This window comes from Gopherus flavomarginatus, chromosome 2, assembly GCF_025201925.1.
Source record: "Gopherus flavomarginatus isolate rGopFla2 chromosome 2, rGopFla2.mat.asm, whole genome shotgun sequence".
Classification (NCBI taxonomy): domain Eukaryota; kingdom Metazoa; phylum Chordata; order Testudines; family Testudinidae; genus Gopherus; species Gopherus flavomarginatus.
In genome coordinates this window covers 30,221,817-30,239,618 of record NC_066618.1, presented here as the reverse complement: position 1 = coordinate 30,239,618, position 17,802 = coordinate 30,221,817, and the positions used below count along the sequence as shown (strand labels likewise).

Below are 17,802 nucleotides of genomic sequence, written 5' to 3'. Positions count from 1 at the left end.
ATTGCCCATTTTTCTCTAACTCAGTCAGCCCATCTCCATTTGTGATAGATTATTTGACAGCTGGCTTTTTGTTTTATACTAGTTGTATTTTGGTATGTTGGTTTGAAGAACTTCTGTTTCGCATTAATTTGAACTGTGGAAGGATGTGGTGATTGAAGACTGTACATCTGAAGCTGAACATCAAATACATTCACTAAAATTATTTGACATTTCACTCAGTGTGTGATAAATAAACATCTGGTATTTATTTTCTGGGATGCAAACTATTTTGTAGAAGTTTATTGCTCTTTGTGTGGCTGAGTGGCCATTATCTGAGCTAGCCTACACAATCCACAATAGTGACATCATGACACGTCACTTCCGATACCAGGATTTTATTTTTGATTATAGTATCTCAATTGTTCTCTTTCCCTGCCTTCATTCAGATGAAAACTTATATCCCTTCTCAAAAATAATGCATTAGGGCCTGATCCCATGTACTCTGCTTAGGGTGTTACTTGTTACAATGAGATTACTTATGTTAGCAAGCACTACACTTGGTAACAAATGTATAAAGGATTGGGTCCTTAGCTTGCATGAAATGAGGAAAATCTCAAATATGTCATTTTTCTGGGGAATAAGTGGTCCTATCAAAGGAAAATAGTTGTTCTTGCTTACTGCATAAGACTTCTTAAAGCAATTTCTGCCCCGTGAAAGCATATTGAAAGATGCTGACTGTTTCCATGTATGAACTATTGCCTCACTATTTATTGTGCAATGCCTCTTAGCATCCAGTAAAAATACTTTTTATAGCTGCACTATTGTCTGACAAACTATAGGAGTCACAGTCCTGAGATATAGATATGCAAAATGCTGCACACATTTTTTTTTCAAAACCACTTAAGGAGGAGGACAAAGAAGCATATGTAGCACTGTGCAGTAAATCATGTAGCAAATCTCTGCAAACTGCTGGTTAAAGAACAGCATGTAGCTTGCAAGCCATGAAATGAATATTACTGCTTCCTATAATCATAGATAATCATGTCATAATGAGGAAGGCCTTGTTTTCAATATGAAAATCTGCTTTGCTCAATATAATACAGTCCACAGTGGTTGTCATGGCAAGGGAATGGTTGTTACCAGCTTTTAACATCCTTACTGTAGGCCTGGGCAACAGCCTGAGAAAATAAAGGACAAAGGGCTAGGGATTAACAACAGGAAGCTATTTGTTGTGAGCATCTCTTGTGGCTTGAAAAGCTGTATAATTCATCACTTAACATTGCATACCAAAGTAAATATTGTTAGAGAATTGTGTCATTTCCTTAGATAACACAGATGAACTATGGTGGTACTTCACTGGCCTACTATCTACTACTCTATTTATGCAAGGGTTGATCAGCATTGTCTTTCATTAGCATACCTTTTTTTTAGCTGCTGTTGATTTGATTGATCACTTTGGCCCATGCTGTGTGCAGAACTATTATTCAGTTCCTTTATTTATCGATATTTAAGTCACATGGGTTACAGCCTTTAATTGAAACTCTAAAGGAACTTTTAATTTACTTGGCAAATCAAATTAATTACAATAGTCTTCATCCCTGAAATTTGGGTCATTACAAAAGTACAACTCCTTGACTCATTGACTTCCACTGTGGCTTTAAGTGAGTAAAATTTATCCTCTCTCTTTGTGAAAAACTCCCATTGATATTAATGATAGCGCCATAAGGAGAATAAGGAGAGAGCATGGCCCTTAAAGAGGGATCTATCATGCATCAGTGGACTGAATGGGAGATTTCTCATTGACCTCAGCAGGAGCAGGGCCTAAGTGCATTAGTAGAAATGTATACTCAATGTAAGTATGAAACAGATGATGGGGCAAACATTTGTGTCAAAGGACAAAAATATCACAGTAGCAAAACAAGAGCTGCCCTTGTTTTAATGTTGAAATATTCTTTACAGTCTTAGCTTCGAGCCTAAATCTGCATTGTTGCTTTGTAACACTAAAACTTAAATGTAAAGAAGGCTATTGCATTCAGGCACTGACATTGGTGTTGCAGTACTAAGTATAGAGAGATTTTTTCTTAGAGGCAGATTAACCAGCTTCTATACGAGAAAACTTTGGAAAAGGATGAAAAGATTTGGCTGCAAGGTATAAAGGAATTTCAGCAATTGTCAGCGCAGTGCTTGCTGAAGAAAGAAAAATGCATAAAGTGTAAGAAAAATGAAGTCCAAAAAGAAAAAAGAAAAGACCTCCGTTTTTTGACTGAGAAAAGATAATGCTTGTGTGGGCTGTGTTGCATCTGGATTCATGGCACATTCTCCCACTCTTATGTTAATTTTTTTTGCATAAATCAGAAGCAACTAATTAAAAAAGAAATATTTAATTCTGACATGTTCTTTGAACTGGTGTTCCATCTGGTTCTATTTGAATAGTAAAATCTGCTGTAGTTGTAAAAATTGGCAAGCAGCACTCTGGTAAAGAGAAACAAAAGAGACTCAGTACAGCAGGTTAATACACTAGCATTTCAACTTGAGACATTTCCAGAATTCAGCATACCAAATTGCCCCAGTATGGAAAGTATAAAGATCAAATGTGAAAGAAAAATGCTGTTAGTGAGGTGGGAGAAGCACAGCCACTGGTCTACATTAGCTGTGTGTTATATTTGTAGTGTGAGTCTTTGAAAAGAGTTTGGATTAAAAGTACAGGGAATGCAATGTTATGATGAAATGGGCTAAATGTATTTTATGAAATGCATTCACTGCATACACAATGCTGAGAAACAAGTCTTCAAATACCCTTTTCTATGTTCTACTAAAATATATATTTTTAAAAATTTATGAAGTAACAATTATATCCAGAAGAATCAGAAAAATACCTTTTCCCTAAATTATCTCATACTTGATGACTCCTTAGAACCTGGGCACTAAGATACAATAAACTCTGATAACAAAGAGAAGAAAATGTAATCGTATTTGGATTTCTATGGACTCCAGAATCTAAGTAATCAGCATCTTATGCAATTTGAGACCGCCCTGTAGCAATGAACAGAAAGGCTGACATATGGCTAGTGTTTTAGAAAAATATTGTTTTATGTTTTCAAGAAGCATATCTAATTGTGAAATATTACTACTTTAAAATGAAAACCTTTGCTTCAACTCTGCATTAACTTGCAGATGGATACCTAAGACATGTACAATGGCTAGGTCAGAAAAAGGAAAAAATGTGAATGGCTCTTTTCTCCAGCTAAGATACTTAGGAATCCTTGCTGAGCAATACATGATTCAAGAACTTTATACTTTTAATTAACACTTTTGAATGCTTATTTGTAATTTACATTTAATTTTAAACCTGAGTTTAATCCTGTGATCTGGAATGAAGACAAGTACTTAGTACAGTCTGAATGTAACCTTCCCAAGTTTGTGTTAACAGACTATAGAAATGGGAAACTCTATAGCAATACTTACAGAACCGGTTTCTTCTAATAGAAGAACATAATTATAGCACTTTTTTCAAAGTTAATGAATAACTAACACTCACAAATGAAATGTAAGTACCCCAAAGTCTCCCAGTCAAACTGCTTCCCATGTGAGAAGCTGGGCTTTGTGTGGGAAGCAGTGAATTTCACCTATACAGCACTGTTGTGACATTCTTTTGCTAGTTACAGTTATCACGGGTAATCACATCCCAGAGGTATCATAGGGCATAGGTACCAGGACCTTGTTGCCTGATACATTTTGGCATTCTGAATCCAAGTACATTACTGTACCCATGTAAACACACACAAATAACCTTAGCTGCCCCCTATTTTCAGCTTTACCATCCACACTAATACAGTGGGAGGACATTGGTAAGCATGAGGAAGAGATATATTATAATGGATAAAACTTCTACTGACTTAGATCTTGATCTTCCAAATAGAGCCACTGACATCCAGGAAGAGGCCCAAAGATAGACCTGATATTCATGAGCATGGGAGAAGGTAAGTGCTCTTGAGTTACATGGGCATATCCACAGTTTCTTGTTATCTGTGAGCAGCTCTCGCTTTCTCAACATTTGGCACAATCTCTGCAAATCAGGCAACTGCTCACTTTTTCTGCATTCATTTTTTTCTTTTTTAAAAGGGGCTGTCAAGTTTATCAGGCCAAAAAATTGACTCCTCATTTCTAGCACAGCACATGGTACATGTTGCTTTTTGTTTACTGTTAGCCTAACAATAAGTCAAGTCTTTTAAAAATATATAGGCTTCATGCTTTCCTCCTGGGGGGAAAATCCAGTATCTATGGTGAGATGCTGTGGTGACTGGCATGCTATAAACAGAGTGAAAGAGAGAGGGGGATAAAGTATATACATAGAAGGGTCACCTTGCAGTGTCCTTAGTATGTTCCCTCTCAACTGAGAGAGGTTTTAGTATTCCCACAGGGTATGAGATCTGGAAATGCAGTAGAAGCCAAGCAACATTGGCATAGATCCTGTCATATAGGTAACCAACCCCTAAGTCGGTGGTTCTCAACCGATTTACCATTGTGGGTCTCATCCAATACTACTTGTATGGCCCTGAGGATGTCACATGGGCTGCAGCTCTGTGCTGATTGGGCCGCAAGTGGCCCACGGGCCATAGGTTGAGAACCACTGCCCTAAGTGATGATCTCTGAGCCCCCTCCTCCCTTCGGACAGCATTTCTGAAGCATATGCCTTGCTATTGGCTCTCTCATGGTGCTAAAGGAGGGGAGTGTGGGGCTGAGGGAATTGCAGAGGGAAGTTAATGGTAATTCAAACTATACTAATTGCCATGAGGATTTCACTTGGAAGTCTTTCAGTAGCTGAAGGGAACCTGATGTGTTGAGTGGCCATTCTCCAGTCCTTCTCTTCTCCCAGCACAACCTGTCTAGCTCAAACCATGCAGATTTCATGTTGATGGGTTTCCAAGGGCAGGGGATGATGCTATGGAGCTGCTGCTCCACTTCTCTGTGCTCTCCACTCTGTTCCTGCAGAAGTTTCTCCCCTCAAGCAATGTGAAAGGGACATCTATCTATCTTTAGCATCTTGGTTTCTGAAAGCAAATACCAGAGTAGATTTCCTGAGGTAAGGATGTCATTACACAGAGAACCACTGACAAGGGACATCAATTCTTCTGGCCAAACAACCTTGATAATGCCACTTTAAAATTATTTCCATACTACAAGGGTTGTGTCAGTCCATAGCAGAACCTGACCTTAATCGGAGTTGTATTAGTAGATCAAGGGAAATGCCTAATCTAAAGCATGTTTTACTTTAGCCACTTCATTCAGTATTAAAATAATCTGCAGCCTTAATATAGTTTGTTAAAATATGCAGCTGCCTCAATTTATACCATAATGGGACAAGCTCATCCCCGGAGTAGCTTCAGTTAAGCTACACCATGAATGAATTTGGACCAATGCATTCAACATAGGAGGCTGCAAAGGAGAGAAGGAACAGGTGACATAGGTACAGCTGGTTGTTAGAAGTTATGTGTAAACAGTCTCTGAAGAAAAGCCAGTTGTTGCTGAGAGCAGATGAGGTGAGTCTCAGTTTAATGTTTGGTCAGCTATGTGCTGGAAGCTTTGTTTATCAGACAGCTATAAAGTTTACACTGATGCCCCTTTGAAGATCATTTACAAAAATAGAAAAAAAATTAAACTTTCAGAGGTGATTCAAAAACTCTAGAATTCAGAGAACCAGCAAAACCACTGATATATCAGTGTTGAACCTGAAATTAAGCCCTGGTCTACACCTGGGGGGCGGGAAGAATTGATCTAAGTAACACAACTTCAGCTATGTGAATAATGTAGCTGAAGTCGACGTACTTAGATCTGCTCACTGCAGGACTGCTGCTGCTTCCCCGTTGACTCTGCCTGCACCTCTCATGGAGGTGGAATATAGGAGTCGACAGGGGAGTGATCGGGGGTAGATTTATCATGTCTAGACTAGATGTGATTCATAGATTCATAGACTCTAGGACTGGAAGGGACCTTGAGAGGTCATCGAGTCCAGTTCCCTGTCCTCATGGCAGGACCAAATACTGTCTAGACCATCTCTGATAGACATTTATCTAACCTACTCTTAAATATCTCCAGAGATGGAGATTCCACAACCTCCCTAGGCAATTTATTCCAGTGTTTAACTACCCTGACAGTTAGGAACTTTTTCCTAATGTCCAACCTAAATCTCCCTTGCTGCAGTTTAAGCCCATTGCTTCTTGTTCTATCATTAGAGGCTAAAGTGAACAAGTTTTCTCCCTCCTCCTGATGACACGCTTTTAGATACCTGAAAACTGCTATCATGTCCCCTCTCAGTCTTCTCTTTTCCAAACTAAACAAACACAATTCCTTCAGCCTTCCTTCGTAGGTCATGTTCTCAAGATCTTTAATCATTCTTGTTGCTCTTCTCTGGACCCTCTCTAATTTCTCCACATCTTTCTTGAAATGCGGTGTCCAGAACTGGACACAATACTCCAGTTGAGGCCTAACCAGTGCAGAGTAAAGCGGAAGAATGACTTCTCGTGTCTTGCTCACAACACACCTGTTAATGCATCCCAGAATCACATTTGCTTGTTTTGCAACAGCATCACACTGTTGACTCATATTTAGCTTGTGGTCCACTATAACCCTTAGATCCCTTTCTGCCGTACTCCTTCCTAGACAGTCTCTTCCCATTCTGTATGTGTGAAATTGATTGTTCCTTCCCAATGATAAGTCAACCCTTGCTGGATCGACTGCTGCCTGCCGAACCAGCAGAAAGCGTAGACACACCCTAAGTTGAAACCACTTCTCTTATAATACTAGCTGGATAAAGATCCACTGCTTTAAGATTTTCAGAAATGCGTGTATTTATTGATCCAGTCACACTTGTAAGACCCCAATTTATGCAAGAACAGTTAGGTGGCTAAGTGGCCATGTCTGCCTTTGAAGGTGGGGGAGGAGGGGTAGTATCTTTTATTGGACCAATTTCTGTTGAAGAGAGAGACAAGCTTTTGAGCTTGAAAATTTGTCTCTCTCACCAACAGAAGTTGGTCCAATAAAAGATATCACCTCACCAACCTAGTCTCTCTAATATCCTGGGACTGACATAGTTACAACATCATTTTAAATTCTTGATACACATATGCAAATCAGATGTATAAATGAGATGTGTGCTGCTGTACATATGCAAAGGTGTTTGAAAATGTAGCCCTAATTATTTATTTCCTTACTTTGCCATTCTTTGTATGTGGCAAATACCACTAATCTCCTTTCCCTTCTTTTCCCCTCCCTTCAAAGTTAATATTTTTGCTAAAAGAAAAAATCCAGTTCCATATCTGGAGAGGGACTCTAGAGGGCATATGATATGATTGTTTTCCTTGAGGTGTTGATGTCTCTGGGACCATTTCACTGAAGAAAATTAGCAAAATGGTGGCTGCTTGTAATATTTCATTGAACACAGATCTGCGTGAATTCCAGCTGTGGACATATGATCTATTCTTCAGTAGGAAAACTAGAGTCTCCCTTTGTGCCCATAAAATATTTCTCACTAAACTCTTAAGCTCAACTGAACATCAGCTGCACACCCTCCTGTGCTAAATGAATGCTTTCTTTTATTTTTCATTTTGAAATATATGTCAAAAGCTCAGACAAAAGATCAACAGCAAAACTACATCTCACATAGCTTTTTCTCCACTTCTTGTTACTCTTTTACAAATGTTTAAAATTTGCTGAAATTACTTGAACCTAGGGGTGACCAGTGTCTCCAGTGGAGTCAGCCTGGGCTGAGTTTCGTCCAGTGCATTTTAAATGATCATATAAATATTTTCTATTAATATACAAATAAGAATAGAATTAAGACATGAAAGGAACGTATGCAACAATAGTTACCAAAAATAGGTCTTAAGTTAGTAACATTCCATTGGACAATTAGCTATCTTCTGACCTTCAGCTGAACCTACTTGTTTATTTCACTTATGTTTCACACAGTCGGTTTCCATTTTGTGATTAAATAGGTTTTTTTTTAAATAAATAAAAACAACCCTTTAATTTAATCATGAGCAAGATACTGCTGTTGAAATGTATGCTAGTGTCCCTTATTAACATATCTTTTCAGGGGAAAAATAGTATAGTGTTTCAGTTTCTGTAATCTAAACAACAAACATGTTAATAGGTATCAATTACCAAACAGTTCCAGCTCTTAGAACCAGTAAGAAGGCCAGGGTGAGGATTCCACATCTGGCTTTAGTGAAATCTGTTCCTGTCTATGGTATTTAAAAGTTAAAGAACTCCTGTTATTGTACAATTGAGAATCCTAGGGGAGTACAATGTTAATGAAATCCATAACATGCAAGAATTTTATGACTGCACTTTCAAAACTTTCCTTCAAAACTTTCCTTTAAAAGGGATGGCTGATTTCTGCCCTAGCACTAGTAATTGGATTTTTACAGAGTCCATTTAATGTTCACATTTAGGACCTACAGTTACACTGTGTGTAATGTAACACATGAAATTCTTATATTTAAATGACGTTCCTATCTTGTTTTTGAAGCCTTTGAGCAAAAACCAGGCACTCCTAAACATGACAGCCTTTACATCTCTGAGCCTCTGTAATAGATCTTAGCCACTTCCCTTCAAGGGAGAACGGAAAAGACTGCAGTGCTACAAAAAGTGCATAATACCAGAGAGGGTATGTTAAACAGAAATCACTGGAGACCAATGTGTGTGTGATTTTGAGATTTGTTGCCCATTACTAGTCTCATTGGTGACCTACACTATCAATAATTCTCATGCCAATACAGCTTTTCAAGCCCTCTGTGGACTTTTTTTTGCATATATTTACTGCAGAATATGCAAGTCACTGTCAAAATTTTCCTTCCAATCTCTGTGGAACTATTATTCCTTCCATACAGCTCAGCAATGATGTCTGAGGTGTGTATTTTTTCTTCTTTCTGCCTGGTCAGGCAATGAAGTCTGTGAGTGCATCTCTTATTCCATCCACCCAGCTGGGCAGGAGTATCCGTAAAATTTCTTCTTCCCTCCACCTAGCTGGACAGTAGCTCTTTAGTGGTGCAATTCTTCTCTCCTGTAACATTTAGCAAGCCCTCTACACGCAGGTTGCTTGCAGAAAAGGGTACAGTTTGTCTATTAACTATAAAGTACTTAGACTGAGCAGCAGGCTTCTGGCCATAGAGCAGGTTCCCTATTATCCCCCTTTTACCCTCTGGTCTATCTGTCTAGATCAGGGGTAGGCAACCTATGGCATGGGTGCCGAAGGCAGCACGCAAGCTGATTTATAGTGGCACTCACACTGCCCAGGTCTTGGCCACCGGTTCAGGGGGCTCTGCATTTTAATTTAATTTTAAATGAAGCTTCTTAAACATTTTAAAAACCTTATTTACTTTACATACAACAATAGTTTAGTTATGTATTATAGACTTATAGAAAGAGACCTTCTAAAAATATTAAAATGTATTCCTGGCACACAAAACCTTAAATTAGAATGAATAAATGAAGACTTGGCACACCACTTCTGAAAGGTTGCTGACCCCTGGTCTAGATTCTTATACCAAACCCATCTCTGTGGCACCTGAGCACCTACTCAGGGTAGTCAGTAGGCCCAATTGTCCTCAAGAGGATCAGAAAACATGATACAAAGTGAGTTTCCCAAGGCTTCTGGGGTTTTCATGCCTCTTGTGGGCATATAAACCTAAGTCTGAAGTAGGAGGGCAAGAACAGGCCCCTTAAATAATATTGAACCCTCACTAGCCTCCTTTGGTTAAGGTATCCAATGTGTATTTACTGCTAATTTTCTTGTGCAGAGAAAATATATAGATTGATTTTAAACATTATTGTGTACAGAGTAGTTCAGCAGAATGATAGGGACTTCTGAAATAGAGCTTTCATTCCACATTTGTCTTTATTTCTTTAAATTTGCAGTTATCTATATTCCTATAATATTTATCCCTTTGTAAGTGTGACATAAAAGCATGCAGAACTGATATAAATTGGTGCACAGCAGATTTATTTCTGCAAAAGTTTAAAATAATTGCATTTCATCATTTGGTGCCTTGGGCATTCAGCTGTGTAACTGGCCTATTTCCTTATCAGGTATTCACTTAAAATACAGTCAGTATTTATATAGGCTGGTGCACAGCACATTAATTTCTTTAACAGAGTTATTCTTACATCAGGCAGTTGTTTAGGTTGGATTTCCTGAGCAAGCTTATCTGAATGTTTCACATGAATGCTTGGGAAAGTATTAACCTTGGTGCCTGTGTTTTTTTGTTTTTGGTTCTTTTGGAGTATTCATTGCAAAGAAGTGCATCATACCACTGCATGTGATAAAATGAAACCTGGAAAAACTCAGCTTTCAAGTTCTCCCAATCTTTGAAAGGCTGCCTGAGAGCTGAACTTCACAGGCTTTAGTGCCGAGCTTTACCCATCGTTAGGGAGCGCATTGACATGAAAGCACAGTAACTGTCAATTCTTCTCCCTCCCCCTTCTAAGAATACAAGTTATATATTCACTTCATGTCATTTTACAGTTCATAATGCCACTCCAGCAAATTATAACAAGCAATGTTGGCTGTTCAGTTGTGTGAGGAAAGTCATTATGTGTGTCTTATGCTCTTAAGATATGTTTGCATGAAGGTAAAGAATGCTACAGGAATCTTCCTTTCTGGATATTACAGAGTATAGATGGCACAGTCCAGGAGCTGGGTTAATTGACCAGGAGGAAGCTGTGACATGGGAAATAAATGATGCAATTTGACAAAGGCACATACTGAAACCAGATAGTAGAAGAGCCACAGAAAGTGTGACTTTGGAATGTTTCAAGCATTTAAGTTAGCCAGTTCAAGTCAAGAGAACCCCCAGGCCTTGCCATTGTCCCTGGGAAGTCAGAGTGGTGAGGGACACTCACGGTACTGCACAAGATTCTTTGCTGTAACAAACCATGATAGGTACAGTCTGCGGTATGACAGAAAAACCTTCCTACCCCCCTGTTGACCTTGACAGCCAGACTTGATATTAGCAGGATCCAATGGGCCTTAGGGGGCAATCTTACCTCCAGCATACGGGAACATGCCAAGGCTGCACTTGTAGACTTATTGCAATAGGCTACTCTTGCATGTCATGTCACCCATGATGGAGAAGCCAATATAATCAGCACCTACTAGCTATGCACTTGCTTCCCAGCCTAGCTCCAGATCTTCATGTGACAGGGTGTTCTTCTCACTGCTAGAATAGCACCTCCTCCTGGCCATTCTAGGGATTAGTTTCCCAAGGGCATTGTGCCTTCACATAGTTGCACACCATCTCTCTGCTTCTCTCACTCCACAAGCTGCTGCTGCCTCTTTGTGACTTGACCCTCCAGCCAGGTCACTATATGCACTTTCCCCCTTCAGGGCTATCAAAATCTTTCTTCAGCAATCTTAGGCAGTCTTCCCATTCACCACCTCATTGCCACTTCCTCAGTCCTAGGCAATCTTCCCACTTGCTACCTCAATGGCTAGCAGGGGAACCCAGACTGCTCTCTACTCCAGGTTCTAGTTCAGAGACCCTCTAATCAGCAGCCCAGGTCTGTTCCCTTCTCAACCTTGCTGCCTTTCACAGAATATCAGGGTTGGAAGCAACCTCAGAAGGTCATCTAGTTCAACTCCCTGCTCAAAGCAGGACCAATCCCCAGACAGATTTTTGCCCCAATCCCTAAGTGGCCCCCTCAAGGGTTGAATTCACAACCCTGAGTTTAGCAGGCCAATGCTCAAGCCACTGAGCTATCCCTCCCCCACTTTCCATGAGCCCTTTCCTTATCATCACCTAGCACTCCCCCAGGCAGTAACTGCAGACTCCCTAGCTCTGCAGACTTCTCCCAGAGAGTGACTACAGACTTTCCCAGCAGCCTTTACTGCTGCCAGCTTCCTGAGTTTTTACTAGCTCAGCCCACCTCTGCTCAGGTGAGCCTCCTTTTAATTAAGGCTTTCCTGCAACCCTTAATTTTCCCAGCTTGCAGCCTAATTGGTTGATTGGGCCCACCTGTGCTATCTCAGCCCTCTCAGAACCAGTGTGGGAAGTACACCCCCTATCCCATTCCTCCACAGTTGTAAGAAAAAAGCCCCTTTGGAGCCAAGCAGAGTTCCTGTGTGGGTTCCTGTAGTTCTGCCTCCCACCATCATGCAGTGGAATCCCACCAGTTCCACTGCAGCCAGGGCCATCTGCAGACATGAAGGAAGGAGCAGGATTTGACTTTAAGTGCAACAGAAATAAAATTAATCTGCAAGACAGGACAGGCGTCAGACTGCAGCAGTGGCAGAAGAGGGAAGAGAATGATGGAGGGTAACAGTTAGAAATATGGGGCTGTGGGTCAGAACACACAGCTGAGGTGTGTTATAATAAGGATAGTTGTTACTGAGCCAGAGACCTTTGTGCCTGTGGGACTTGTCCATCATTCTGAAGATGATGGACCTATTTATTTTACTGCAGAACATCTCACTGAGAATATTAGGCATTTTTTGCCTATTCTTTCCACACTTGTACAATGGCATGAAGCTGAGGATTTTATGGGTCTTGTGGGTCCATCCCTATTCCTCCAACCATGCTCCAGGATTTCTGTTGCTGTGTTATTTGCCTCATATGTCCCTGTGTTTCCCTGCCTTTTTGTCTTAGTTTTTGCCACTAGATGACACTTTTATTTACCCAATAGGTAAGGTGGAGGGACAAAGGAGATTCTCTTCATGTAGTAAATACCTGCCCTTCACAAGCCAATTAACTTCTCTCCCATGTTTTGTTACTCCTCTGCCCCCTGAAGATAGGTAGTGGAGAAGGGTATATTTCTACAGGGGGAAAGTTCCATTCCTACTGTGTGTAGTCAGTATAAGAACATAAGAATGGCCATACTATGTCAGACCAAAGGTCCATCTAGCCCAGTATCCTGTCTTCTGACAATGGCCAATGACAGGTGCCCCAGAGGGAATGAACAGAACAGGTAATGATCAAGTGATCCATTCCCTGTCGCCCATTCCCAGCTTCTGGCAAACAGAGGCTAGAGACACCATCCCTGCCCATCCTGGCTATTAGCCCTTGATGGACCATGCTTTATTCAGGTAAAATCCTGCAACATAGGTTTATTACAAGCATCACCAAAGGACGTTGAATCATAATACACAACATTCAAGATTTTCACAAATGGCTGCCTAAGTACATGTTGAGGTATCTGATATTCAAAAGTGCTGAGCAGCTGACTCAGCAATTTCAACTGACTTTATTGGAAAGCACCTAGCTTGTTCCTCAGTATGTAATTAAATAAATAAATATGATCATAATACCGATGATCATTTAAAATCAGTCACTTATGTCTTCCTGCATTTCAAACTTCCTGGGTCAATTGGGGTGAAAAAGGAATCAAGCTACTGAAAATGATGTGGGACCAAGACATGGAATCCTCGGCTCCAACTCGCTAATCTGCCTGGGCTGCCAGTTTGTGTGGCTGCTGCCGCTGCAGAATATAAGTGGGAGCAATGAATGCGTCCTACTCCTTCTCCCCACCTCACTCCCAGGGCCTGATTCTCCTTTACACTAAAGCTCTGGCAATGTAAAGGGGCCTCAAATTTATATCCATTTTGAGGCCTCTTTACACTGCTGGAGTGGTGTAAAGGGGCTTTAGTGTAAATCAGAAAGAGACCCACAGAGTTTGGATGCGTACATCTGTGCTGTTTGCATGCTCCTGCCCCAGCCACATACCCCCTCTCTGGTGAATTGCAGAGACCTGCAATGTAGAGCTCCTCTAAAACGTGCAGGTTGAGTGGAGTTTTCATATGCAGAAAAACGAATCTTTTTAAAGGATTTTATGTTATGGGCTCAGTCATGTCAACTAGACACAGCCCTGCATTGGGAGCAGGATGGGTATGGAGCTGTTTTGGCTTAGATGGCTCTAGGATTAATTCTGCTTCAGAGAGACAAGTCCGCCTGGAGACCCTAGCACATGGGGAAAACTGTCTGAGGCTATACCACTTTAGGTATAGGTAGGACCTGGGAGAGATCAGCTGACAGTGTGCTAGTATGGAGCACATGGCACTCCACCAGTTTCTTGGCTGGCATAGCAGCGGGCTGCAGCCTGAGGCCACTCTAAATTATGTTGAGGCGTTTTTGGTCCCTGGCTATGCCAGGTTTGGGGTAATGGAAAGGTGGCTTAAAGTCTCAAGCATAAAGGTTAGAGCAGTTTAAGACTGAATCCATTTTGTTATGTTTTTGTTATCAAAAAATAAAACATTTTAAAAAAAACCTTTTTCCTGGAAAGATCTAGTTCTTCAGTTAAGGGATTAAACTATATCTATGTAATTACTATAAGTGAATAAAGCACATAAACCACATGGATTAGATTTGACTAACCTGCATGTCTTGATTATGCAGCAACAAATGCATAAGTGACAGAAAGAAAGAAAGGCAGCCATACAAACAGATGAAACACATGGAATTTGATTCTGATGCATTCTACTCTTTTCCCATACACACTCCATGGATTTCAAGCAGCATTGATTAATACCAAGCCTATTACTTCTTAGGTAAAGATTGGGAGGTTTTAACTCTTATTTACGGCTAGTTAAGGGAATAAGAATCAATTGCTTTTTTGCCACATTCAAGTATTACTAAGTCCATCACTTACAATTAGCAAGTTTCCAGCAATTCAGGATATGTCTGGGCCTCTTAAGCAGGACTCTTGAGAGTCCCATTGTGTGCAATGAATCAGAAATGTAAGAATTTTCCTTTCTTGCTTCCCCTTACTGACTACTGCTCAACATGCTTTTAAGCTTTCTTGCACATTGCAAATCTCACAGGAAGCAGCAATGTGAACATTCTTGTTGATGGCTAATGATGCATTGTTTTTGTATGTCAGTTAGTAATTTCCTATGAAAAACAACAGAAGCAGAAAGAGAGCTCCACATATTTAATCTGCTATAAGCCTTAAATACAGCATTATTAATCTGACATAAGTGAAACTTCTCGCTGTTGCCGTGAGCAACAGAGTTTGGGTCACAATTAAGGCAAGAAGTTAAAAAGACCCAAATAATGCAGATAAGTTTATATTTTTTGTGTTTGTGTGATAATGAGTATATAAATATTAGTATTAGTCTTCTAAAATGAATTTATTTAGTTTTATTCCACAATAATTAATACGAATACATCTAACATGTTAAGGAATGATGTGACCAGCAAACTGTGGACCTGATCTTGCAAATACTTTAAAACAGGGGTTCCCAACGCGGTGCCCGTGGGCGCACGGTGGAGCATCCGCCAAAATGTCACCGAATTTCTGCAGCATTTCGGCGACGCCTCTCGATGACGCCACTTGCCGCTGACAAGTGACGTCATTGAGAGGTGTCGCCACTGAAACGCCGCAGAAATTCGGCAGCATTTCGGCGGATGCTCCACCGCCACCATGGTCCTTCGTCTGGCACCCGCCAGATGAAAAGGTTGGGAACCACTGCTTTAAAACATGAGTAGTTCCACTGAATCCAGTGAGAGTCTTCAGGTGCATAAGTGTTTGCAGGACCAGGGCTTATATCAGTAGTTCTTTGGCAACAAGATTACCAGTCATACTAAAGAATGTTTTGTTTTGTGATATGGAAGAATAGTTACTAAGGGCAAGATTGGGAACAGTGAACTCATTTCATTTCTGACATAACCTAGATTTGGATTCAGGCCTTTAGAGGTGAAATTCTAGTCCATTAAGCATGGTACCACATAACTCTAGGTATTATCAGTTAGAGGGACAGCACATGCTCAGTTTACTGGACCACTTCACTTTAAGTGTATGTTAAACTAATATTGACTTTTCCACTAAACCAAAATCTTTGTTATTTGTGCCCAGAAGACTGAAAAAACAATAGACGCAGGAAGCAAAAGAATTAATCTTCTTGACCTTTTCTTTGTTATACCTTCGGGAGTCAGTCTTTTTTGTGAGTGTGTAACAGGAAATGTAAGATAGTCACTTGCTACAGTTCTTACATTATGCAGAAATATTTTACTGTATTATTTTGTATATTCTTTACACTTTCCATTGTCAACTTGAATGCACGCCATAGAGTTTTATTAATATTGTCTCTGCAACATTAGCTTCGTACCTGTATCCATTCTCTACTGGAATCTTCTCCAGGGGTCCATCCATTTTCAGCGTAATTTAGCCGGGACCTTTCTGAAGACCAGTTGGTGCTATACTGGGAGGAGACAGTGATTTGGTCAGAGTGAATTTCTCCTGATTCCATACCTAGTGGTTCCATGCATTGGAAATCTGAAGAAAAATAAATTACCATAATTACTATAGTCAGCTATTTCAGTTTAGTCTCAGGAGAATGAGAACATGTTTTCCTGTTCTGAATATGAAAACCTAAAGATTTTTTTTATATGTGACTCTGAATTCTTTAGTAAGTTTAACTGAGGCAGGACTGGGCTTGTAGTGTCATTCTTAACGCTGTCACTTGAGTTGTCATGGCTATTCCTGCAATAATAATGCTATACAAATATTTTTAACGCAGCATTGTAGCCATTTCAATACAGGACAATCAAATTCTCTTTCCTAGGATAGCAAAATACTTCTGTGGGTGGGTTTATAACATAAAACAATGTATGCTTAACCTATAATTACACACAGAACTGGAGCAAACAAGTCAGAAGACACATCAAAATTTGTAATATATGATTCTTTGTAATGTATTAGAATCAAATATAAAAATACTTTACATTTTATTATTACAAAGTCCATCAATTCTTTCCACACCCCAGATATTGAGGAAAACAAATCAGGTTTGAATCCAGCCTAGGTTTTTAATGACTAAAAGGAGTTACCATTCCTTTGATAACTAGTTGTATGTTACATGAATTGATGGTCCCCATCCAATCTCCGTAGACACAAACACTACCATGGCAATTTAGCAATAATTGGGTGCCTAGTTAGTAGTCTTTACAGACTGGCCAAAGGCTGAATGGGCCATGGGGACTAAATTATCCTCTGACCCATAGAGAAGATTACTCCACTCAGGGTTGAGGCATATTTACATGGTGGTGTGGGGATGCTTGCATTTTTACTGCCTATGCTATAACTGCTGGGGGAAGCGGGGGTGGAGTGGGAGGAGAAGGGAAGAGAATGGACTTTAGTTTCCATATCTGTAATCCAGTGCATTTCATACCCATCCTCTCTAAACTGGAAGTCAGATAGGCCAGTGCCTTTCACAAGCGCTAAATTTAGACTAGATACATGCGGTAAAATATCTAAAAACCCAGTGCAATGGAAATATGACTGGATATGATTTTTGTTTTATTTCCTGTAATGCTGTTAAATATATTTAATTTTTTGTTATGTAACTGGAATCTTTAATCTTATACTGGGGAGAGGTTTCCTTGTATTGCCATCATGATAAATGGCCCACAGGAAAACCAGGATGTCACCTATAACTTTAAAAAAATCAACAGTTTTGTACTGTGAAACAGCAAACTGGAGTGTGGTAATAAGAGCTATTAATTAACTCAGGGCTAGAATAACATGTTTGTACACAAAAGAGTAATACTGAAGGGGAGGAATTTTAATGGATGGATTAATGAAAATGTTTTTAATTGAATTGCGACAGCTAGCACAGTTTGCAAATATGTATTTTTCCTGTGCAAAATTTTGACTTTTCAGTAAAAAAAACAACCCTGAAAATTTTCATGTAAAAGCCTTTGGCTGAAAACCAAAAAATTCATTTGGGAAATGCTGTCATTGGTGCCTCCTGGAAACTGTAGTGTGGATGCCTCGTGCCCAAATTTTCCTCTATGGGTTGAGCTCCCTGGTGAGACTATATCTCCCATGATT

The 17,802-nt window shown here is 40.0% G+C and overlaps 1 protein-coding gene across 5 annotated transcripts in view; it reads right to left on the bottom strand.

Annotated features, from left to right (window-relative positions):
- NRP1 (neuropilin 1) overlaps nucleotides 1-17,802 on the bottom strand; it is a 139,405-nt gene that overhangs the window by 41,756 nt on the left and 79,847 nt on the right. For all 5 annotated transcript variants that reach the window (XM_050939037.1, XM_050939039.1, XM_050939035.1 and 2 more), the window contains exon 7: nucleotides 16,079-16,245. In XM_050939037.1, the coding sequence (XP_050794994.1) occupies nucleotides 16,079-16,245 (167 nt within the window). The remainder of the gene's footprint in view (nucleotides 1-16,078; nucleotides 16,246-17,802) is intronic.